The sequence below is a fragment of the Malania oleifera genome, chromosome 6 (assembly GCF_029873635.1).
Source record: "Malania oleifera isolate guangnan ecotype guangnan chromosome 6, ASM2987363v1, whole genome shotgun sequence".
NCBI classification, from domain to species: Eukaryota; Viridiplantae; Streptophyta; class Magnoliopsida; order Santalales; family Ximeniaceae; genus Malania; species Malania oleifera.
The window spans coordinates 54,840,003-54,848,933 of record NC_080422.1 but is presented as its reverse complement, the minus strand read 5'-3'; the positions used below and the strand labels follow the sequence as shown (position 1 = coordinate 54,848,933).

At 33.1% G+C, this 8,931-nt stretch overlaps 2 protein-coding genes across 7 annotated transcripts in view; one reads left to right on the top strand and one right to left on the bottom strand.

Annotated features, from left to right (window-relative positions):
• Positions 1-1,263: 1,263 nt before the first annotated feature.
• LOC131157128 (uncharacterized) overlaps positions 1,264-8,931 on the bottom strand; it is a 32,888-nt gene continuing 25,220 nt past the window's right edge. For 2 of the 6 annotated variants that reach the window (XM_058111032.1, XM_058111033.1), the window contains one exon: positions 1,264-1,611. The gene's annotated coding sequence lies outside the window, so the exon portion shown is untranslated. Of the gene's footprint in view, positions 1,659-8,931 lie in introns of all 6 variants that reach the window. The other 4 variants (XM_058111030.1, XM_058111035.1, XM_058111031.1 and 1 more) reach the window with 2 other exon arrangements.
• LOC131157129 (mavicyanin) lies at positions 1,484-2,166 on the top strand. Its single transcript, XM_058111037.1, has 2 exons — positions 1,484-1,652; positions 1,869-2,166. Exons 1-2 carry the CDS (start codon positions 1,484-1,486, stop codon positions 2,072-2,074), a joined length of 375 nt encoding a protein of 124 aa, XP_057967020.1. The 3' UTR covers positions 2,075-2,166.

The window sequence follows — 8,931 nt, the reverse complement described above, 5'->3', positions numbered from 1 at the left end:
AATTTAATCTGCACTGTCACATTTACTTTGAAATTTTGGCACATATTTTGACCTCTTTTTTTTTCTCACAGGTTTCATTGCTGATTGCAGATTGAAGATTGCCTTAGCCCACCTTCATTTTTCCTTTTCTACATTTTTCTGTATTTTTTAAAATTTTTGTCCAATGTTTTTTTTTTCATGTATTTTCTTCTGTACTTGTATTATTTTTTTATATTTTTTCCTATAAAAAATAAAAAATTTCTTTATTTTTGTAATATAAGACCCCCGAACAAATTGGGGCGTCTACAATTCCTACTTTGTTTAAATATATCCATCAATTATTTCCCTTTTTCAAATGCACATTTTTATATCCTTTTAGTCTAGAACCAAAAAGAGTTAAATTAGCCCCAGGGTATGGTTCAGGTGGCAAGGCGAATCCCGGGAGTGCCGCTTGACGGTCAGCAGAAATGCCTCCCGTGTTCGATTCCTGCCCCTGGACTCCTTAAATTTACCCCCCTCTGGAGTTGTGGGGTCAGCTTCACGGGGCGTGGGATTAGTCACAGACCGTAAAACGGATGCGGACACCCGGCGATATTCCAAAAAAAAAAAAAGGAGTTAAATTAATATCCTATTAGCATTACACATCATTGTACTCATTTCATCATTTATATTATAAAGCCTTACATGCAAATTTGTGGTACTCTTTGAATGTCCTAACCAACGTGTGCTAGCAAGAATTCATGTTTTTCCCCAGCAACTTCCACGGAGAATATAAAAATTTGTTCTACAAAATTTTTTTTTTTTTTTTTTTTTTTGGCATTTTTCCTCTTAGTTTGAAGCCTCTATAAAAACTTCTTTTATTCAATATGAAATTCTTTAAGCTCCTATATGAAACCTGAAAATACTAAAGAAAATGAAAAAAAAAAAAAATCCCCTTTCTCATTCTTGGAAATTAAGAAAAATGGGAAAGAAGATAAAATACATATTTAATGAACCAAATTTGAATTTTACATGTCATAACATTCAATTTTTCTCAACTTTTAATACATAGCCAATTAACAAAATTTGAATTTTACATGTCATAACACTTAGTTCTTTTCTAAACTTTAAATCACATTAGAACAAATTTTTATTTTTTAATAATATTCTATGTACAGAGAAAATCTAATGAAAAATGACTTGTCCTTTTATTTTCCCTTCCTCAAAACAATATTTTTCAATCAAAATGGAACCAAAAATGGTTGTAGCTGGTTGACAAAATAGTTTTCAAATTCAGTATCCACATTGGAAAAACAGAACTCATTTCCATTAATAGTAGTTGTCTAACATGATGTAAATGATTTGTTTGACATAATTTACATGATCCCCTGAGCACCTTTAACAGCACAATGTTAGTGAGCTTCCTACCCATGTCAAATGATGCTCCCGTGAGCAGCACTAGTCATTTATCAGTAAAGCATATTGCACATTACCAGCATTCAAGAATGCAAATTTCTCTGAGCCCATGAATACTCCCAGAATGATCATATTCTACCTTTTCCTGCTTGCTTCCTTCGGCACCCGCAACGTGAACGGAGCAACCTACACAGTTGGAGACAGTTATGGATGGACGCTCTTCATCAATTCCAGTAACTGGGCTCAAGGAAAAGAATTCCACGTTGGCGACATCCTTGGTGAGTCTATGAAATAAATAGAATAAATAAGAACATCTTACCAAGCAGAACAGAATGGGTGTGTGTAAACAACAATTCAATGTGTATGGTCCATTGACAGTTTCATATGTAAATAGAAATGAACCTACAAGAACATGATAGATAAGTTTCAAGCACAAGAACTTGCTTCTATAAGTGGGTGTACAATGTTACTGATCATTATTGTTCTTTTAACAGTGTTCAACTATGAAAAAGGCTTTCACAACGTAATGCAGGTGAACACAACTGCATATGAACATTGCATAAAGGACCCAAACATGGGGCTGTTCACTAGTGGCGGCGACTCATTACCACTTGCAGAGGTCGGTCAAATGTCATATATATGTGGTGTGGATGATCACTGTGAAAATGGACAGAAGCTCAGCATCAATGTGGTTCCCTGAATAAAGTGGATTGTGTCCATCTTACTATTTAGATGTTCAGAATAAAGAAAATGCTATCTGTTCTCGCTTTTAATAAATTACATAAGGCATTAGAGAAACCAATGCCTTGCTACACTGTTTCCTGAACACAAAGTGAACTGATAACATGCATTACACGGACATAAAATTCTAGAATTGGCCACAATGTTTTTCATTAGAAATATTCAAAGTTTATTATGCATAATCAATTAATTCTCAGGCCATTAACAACTATTAACTATCCCAAGCATTAACAGTTAGGTAACCCAAATATTAAAAGTATTTTTCTGATTGGGCACTATTGGTTTTTTACCTCTAATATTGTTATTCTGCATGCATTAAATGAATCTCTCTTACAAAAGTAAATTTAACAACTGTCCTTGGGGAACTCACTAGCATCGCTCATATTATAATTAGCTTGCAATTCTAAGCAGAATGTCTCATGATTGGTGGCAAATTATAAGAAGGGATTTACCATATGAATCAGTGAATCTAGGGTTAAGGCTCCATTTAGTACCTCTTAATAATAAGTACTTAAACCAAAAAAGTACTAGTTAAGTACTTAGGTACTATTAGTTATAAGTATTCAAAGTTATTTAAAAAAAAAAAGGTTCCAGTAATGTTAGAAATTAAGTACTAATTTAACCAATCTCATGAATTTTATAATAATAATAATAATAATATATTATTTTAGGTAGTAGTAGAGATTAAAAAAATAAATAAAGAGGCAGTCCAATGCACAAAGCTCCTACGTATGTGGGGTCCGAGGAAAAGGCAGACCACAATGATTCTATAGGATGCAACCTTACCATGCATGTTTACAAGAAGCTATTTCCACGCCTCGAAATTGTGACCGGTCACACAGCAACAACTTTACCGTTGGCATAGGCTCCCTTTCTAGACTAATAGTAGTAGAGATGACATGTACACACACACACACACACACACATATACATATATGTAGGTATGTACGCATGTATCTTGCATATTATCATATAATCGTATGTTAATAATGTATAAGTATAGTGTATATATTAATGTATAAAGAATTTGTTCTAATATTATATGTGGTATTATAGTTTTATATTATCATATATTATATGAATGGCGGCTTAAATGGTTTGGACATTTGAAATGCACGCCTAGAAGCGCACCTGTGAAGAAGAGTGAGGTAGTTATTGTTTTTGGCATGAAAAAGGGTAAGGGAAGACCTAAAATGACTTGAAATGGGGAAGTGAGGAGAGATTTAATAACACTTAATCTAGTAGAGGAAAATGCTCCCATTCATTGTATTGGCGAAAAAGGATTCATGTAGCCTACCCCACCTAGTAGGACTTCTTCTTCTTCTTCATGTATTTTATATGATATATTACTCAATTGCAACGACAATAACAACCAAACCTTAGTCCAACTAGGTGAGATCGGCTATATGATCTATCAAAGTGCCATCATTCACCATCTTGTCTAGGTCTAACCCTAAGCCCTCAGCCCTCGCCCTCCTACTCCCATTAATTGCAAGTTCCCAAACCATCTTAAGTACCCTTCCCTTTATCTTATTTTCCACCACTCTCATGCCTAATTTACCATGAATGCGTGTTCATTCTTTATATAATACATTCCCACTCCAGCAACTTTTATTACATTTTTTAAATGCTAGCTTCTCTGTTGCTCAACATTCTAACTTGTATAGCATAGTTGGTCTTATAGTCGTCCCATAGAACCTTCTTTTTATCACATTAAGCACAATTCATAAATACTAATATAGTATTATAATTTCAATATTGGAACAATTTATTATCGTAAATATCACACTAATGTCTGATAATAATAGATTACAGGGTAAATACATTGTTATATCATTTTATAAATGTAACAATATAAAATATATTTTTATTTATTATTATATTACAGTATATGATAATATAAAATTAGTATATTCTTGTATTATATGTAAGTATATTATTGTACCATAATATAATATAAAAACGTATTGTTCAACCTTTTACTCTTCCTCAAGCATCTGCAAACTAATTTTGAAAAAACATCTACTTTAAGTTTAAAAATAAGTACCTAGGCTTTGTTTGGTTATTGGGAATTAAAGAAGTGGAACAAGGATGAAGGTTCCATTCCCAATTTCTGGAATTTAGCCATTTTTAATGGAAATACACACCTGGAATCTCGAAATAAATATCAAATATTACTGGATTTCTATTACCAAGAAGAGGGTGGGTATGGATTAGAACCATGAACTTTAGAATTTAAAATTAAAAATTAAAAAAAGAAAAAAAGGACGGGAATGAGTGGACTATTTTTCAAGGACTCTTCTTAATATAATTCATCTTCTAGATAAGGAGAAATCCCCTTCTTATCCTCCAGAGGTTGCATCTTCTCAGTCAAGTCTTTTCTCCAACAAGTAAAGGTTTCTATTTCTTCTTCTTATTTGTGCTTGGTATTTTATTTCCAATTGATTTATTGGTGACTTGGTTTAATTTTGAATGAATTTGTTTGTTGTGCTAATTTTTTTCTTATTTCATTTAGAATAGTTGATTGAAAATTCCAGGCTTTTTTTTTTTTTCTAATGAATGAACCAGTTGATTTCAGTCGAGGATCTACTTCACCAAAAAAATTTCCTTTCATCTCAATACTCCTTCCCATCCCTCCCCATAATTTTAGCCTAATACCTCCAAGTCCCAAACATCAACATTGGGCACTACCACAATTTGAATTACTGCAAATTGTTTGACAAAGTATTAGGGTCTAGAAAATTTTTGATATTTTAGAATATTGCAAAACAAAACTAGATAAAGAAATGTAGCTATGGATTAGTTATTTGTTATAAGATATTTATGTGCTAGTCTTAAATAGTTAGGGCAACCTAACATTTCTTTTTTTTACACTACAAGTACTATTTAACCAATATTTGTGTGAGGGTATTTTATACAATAAAATTTTGAAAAAATGTAATTTGAAATTAATTAATAATTAATATGTGTGCAATCAAATAATTATCACCTACAAAGCACATCAATCAAACTAAATTTTAGTTAGAAACTCAATATTGTTAATATCCTACAAATGCCCCTTCCTATCCTTGCCTTTTGGTCCTCTCTCTTACGTAGTAAGTCTGCTTTTGAGAATATAAGTTGATCTTACCAAAATAAAAGTGTGGAAATTATAGTCTATTAATAATAAAAGTAAGGGGCCTACTGTCTTAAAATACTTTTACATCTAGATTATGTCTCTAAACGAATATAGTTTTCTAATTTCTAATCAACCGTACTTATTGTTTGTTTTTGTAATTTTTATATCAATAGTCCTAGCTCATCAGCCTTCTAGTCGGGAATCTTAATATGTATGGCATGCAATGAAGCAATGTAATATTACAATAGTTTTAGTGATGTTATTTTTGGTAATGTACTTTGTTACGACTTAGGAGGCTTAGGTTGAGAATGATAAAGAAACCTAGTAGACATAATTCATGAATTACACATAACAATATGATTGTTGAGAGTGATATTGCATGCATTGAGAAATTTAGAAGGATAAAGTGCTTTTAATCTTAACGGTTTGCAATATTGGTGGGTTGAGAGATACTAAAAATATGAATGTAGCAGAAATAGTTGCAATATTTTTACATCTTAATGGGCATGATGAGAAGAATCAAGAAATTAAATATGATTTCCGACATTCTAGAGAAACAATAAGTACACTTTTGTAATGTTTTAAAGGATGTACTAAAACTTTGGAGGCATTTGATGTTTCAGAACCAATCCATGAGAGTGGGCAATGATGAAAGATGGAATTGTTCAAGTTAAAAAATTTTAATTTGATGATTTACTAGAATGTTTTTTTTCATGATATAATAAGAATAATAACAACAGCAATAATATTTTATAATAAACTTAGAATTGGTTAGGAGTCGTAGATGGGACATATGTCAAGGAAAATGTTCCAATTCTTGATGAGCCACAATATCCTCAAGGAAAAATGAAATTGCAAAAAATGTTCTAGTTGTTCACTGTAGATATGCAGTTCTTATGTGTTGCCATGTTAGGAAGGCTCAGTTGCAGATGGAAGAGTGCTTTGAAATGCATTATGGAGATATGTGTTAAAAATCCCCCAAGGTAGGGTGTTGTATAATACATATTCATGCTATTTCTTATATATTAAATTACTAATATTTTATATATATGTTTTCTCAATTTTTATCAAATAGGCTACTATTATCTTGTTAATGTTGGATATACAAAATGGTTGGGTATTCTGTGCCCTTTACAGAGGTAAACATTATCACCTCAATCAAAAGAGAGCAAGTCATCAACCAACAACATCTGAAAATCCTTTTTATATGAGAAATTGGGCAGCTAGGAATGTCACTGAAAGAGAACTTTGGTTAATAAAGTTGTGGAGAGGCAATACTTCAAAATCCCTCGTACAATTCGGTTGGCATGCAAACTTATATAATTTTACTACATCCATAATCTCATTCGACAAAAAAAATCAAGGTTGATCCAATGAAAGAGCAATTGAGTGTTGTATAAATAGATAATGATCAAAGTAGAAATTATATTGATAGTATTGAAACATCAAACCAATGGACTACTTGGAAAAATAATCTAGCTAGAGAAATGTCTATTTTTTGGAGAGTTAGAAGGCCTGGATGATACTGTTAACATTTAGTTAGTTCCTTCGTACATTCTGATTTTTTTTTGAATTTTTATTTTTTAGTCATCTTGGTAGCAATTTTCCTTATATAGTGGCTATGCTTTGTTCCTTTTATCCAATCACTTGAATGTGTTTAAATGTCTTGCATATATTTATTTGATTGGATTTTTTTTTAATTGTTTTGATGAATGGTATATTTTAGTTTTCTATTTATTATTAATTTGCACATACACACATATTGGACCATACAGAAGCTAAGACTGTAAGTTAATAAACAAACTGAGTCTATCCGAGGAAGAGGAAAAACAAAAAGAACTGGACTAGTGAGGAAGAAGCTTTACTAGTTGATATTCTTTACGAATTGACTGGAACCACTTGGAAAGTAGATACTCATTATAAAAATGGTTTCTATTCTCATATTGAGAATCTTATAGAGGAAAAGATACCAGGATGTGGTCTTATAGCTAAGCTAGAAGCAACAATGTAATGGGATAACAAGGAGGAGATAATGTCCCTATGTGTAACTCTCTAGGAATTTGTATTGATAAATAAACTGTTTTTTTTTAACACTTGTACTATTGCCTTCTTGATTGAATAAAACAAGTACACACTATTATTATTGTGTTTTACTATGTATGATTGTGGTGCACTTTGCTAATCTAGGGATGCCTTTTATCTGATTTACTCTTGCCTTCATGAACTGTGGTTGCCTATAATATTACTCCTAGTGTTACAACTTTTATTAAAAGACTAATGTGATTCATGTGCCTACAGGCTTGAACGTGTGCACTTTGGCTAACTAGATTGGGGAAGGGTTCTCAACGAGTGCCACACGGCCTTCATTAGTGTCAACTATTGGGGTCCATGATGGTATCAAAGCACAGTAGTCAATCAACATGAGTGGTAACCCGAGAACTTCTAAGTCTGCTAAGACAAAGCGCATTGAAGAACTTGAGGCAAGAGTTGCCAAATTGGAAACCCTAGAGACAAGATTCTTTGAACTCTAGGCGTTTGTGGTTAAACTGTTGAAAGAGAAGGGCATAACAAAGCTTGAGGTTGCCTATGAAACCACTAGAGGGATCCTCTATTGTGCATTTGAATTTGAGGAAGATTGTAGAGCTAGAGAATCTTATTCTATATGTGAAATCCTTGTAAAATGAGCCAATAGAGATTGAGACCTTCCAAAGGAGTATTGAGCAGTAGAAAGCCTTTGAAAGTGGGGTAAAACAAATAAAGGGCGTGTTGCCATCATTATCATCCCAAAGGGAAAGGCCAATAGAGCATGAGGCCTCCTTTGGAGAGATTAATGAGAATTTTTATTTTACTTGCAAATCATGTTAAAGGGTCCATTAGTTCCTTAAGGGGAGAGCTAAAGGAGATGGGCAAGTTTCAAAACACAATGGATCAATTCCAAACCAACTGCAAGAGTTCAATGCCAAGTTGAATGTGGTGGCCTAAATGTCCAAGAGACTCGTGGTATATGCTAGTTAAGGGACCCAAGTAAAATTATCGGACCCAAATCTTATGGTGGGGCTTGTGATGCCAAGGAAATGGAAAACTTCATCTTTGAGTTGGAACATTATTTCAAGTGCTCCAGTATCAAATTAGAAGAAGGCAAAGTGACATTTGCCACTATATTCCTTGTGGATGATGCAAAGTTGTGGTGGATGACCAATAGTTGTACCATTAATACTCGAGATGAATTATAACAGGCTCTAAAGACACAATTCTACCTGAAAAATGTTGAGTAAATTGCTTTTGCAAGGTTTATGATCTACAACAATTTGGCCCGACCAGGGAATAAGTAAGGGAATTTCAAGCCTTGATGTTGGATATCAAATACATCATTGAGTCAGATAGATTGTTTCACTTTTAACAAGACTCTAGACATGGCCTAAAATGAGTTACAAAGACAAAGAGTCTATGACCTTCCCTCTACTCTCGCTACCGTAGAATGATTAGATGCCTACTTTGAAAGACATTTAAAGAGGAAAAACCCCACTTCAACAAAAAGCAGAGGCCCAATAATATGAACAAACCTACAAACAGAGGAAGGAACAAAGGGCCTACTAACTTTGGAAGAGACAAGAAACCCTTCTTGTCTAGAGACTCAAGGAGCATATATACAGTGATTGCAGAGAACCAACCACCCATTTCTTGTTCTCTTTGCAAAG

Coding starts and splice junctions, on each gene's coding strand:
- LOC131157129 (XM_058111037.1), top strand. CDS start 1,484: ATGAATACTCCCAGAATGATCATATTCTACCTTTTCCTGCTTGCTTCC. Junction 1,653..1,868: donor CCACGTTGGCGACATCCTTG/GTGAGTCTATGA, acceptor TTCTTTTAACAG/TGTTCAACTATGAAAAAGGC.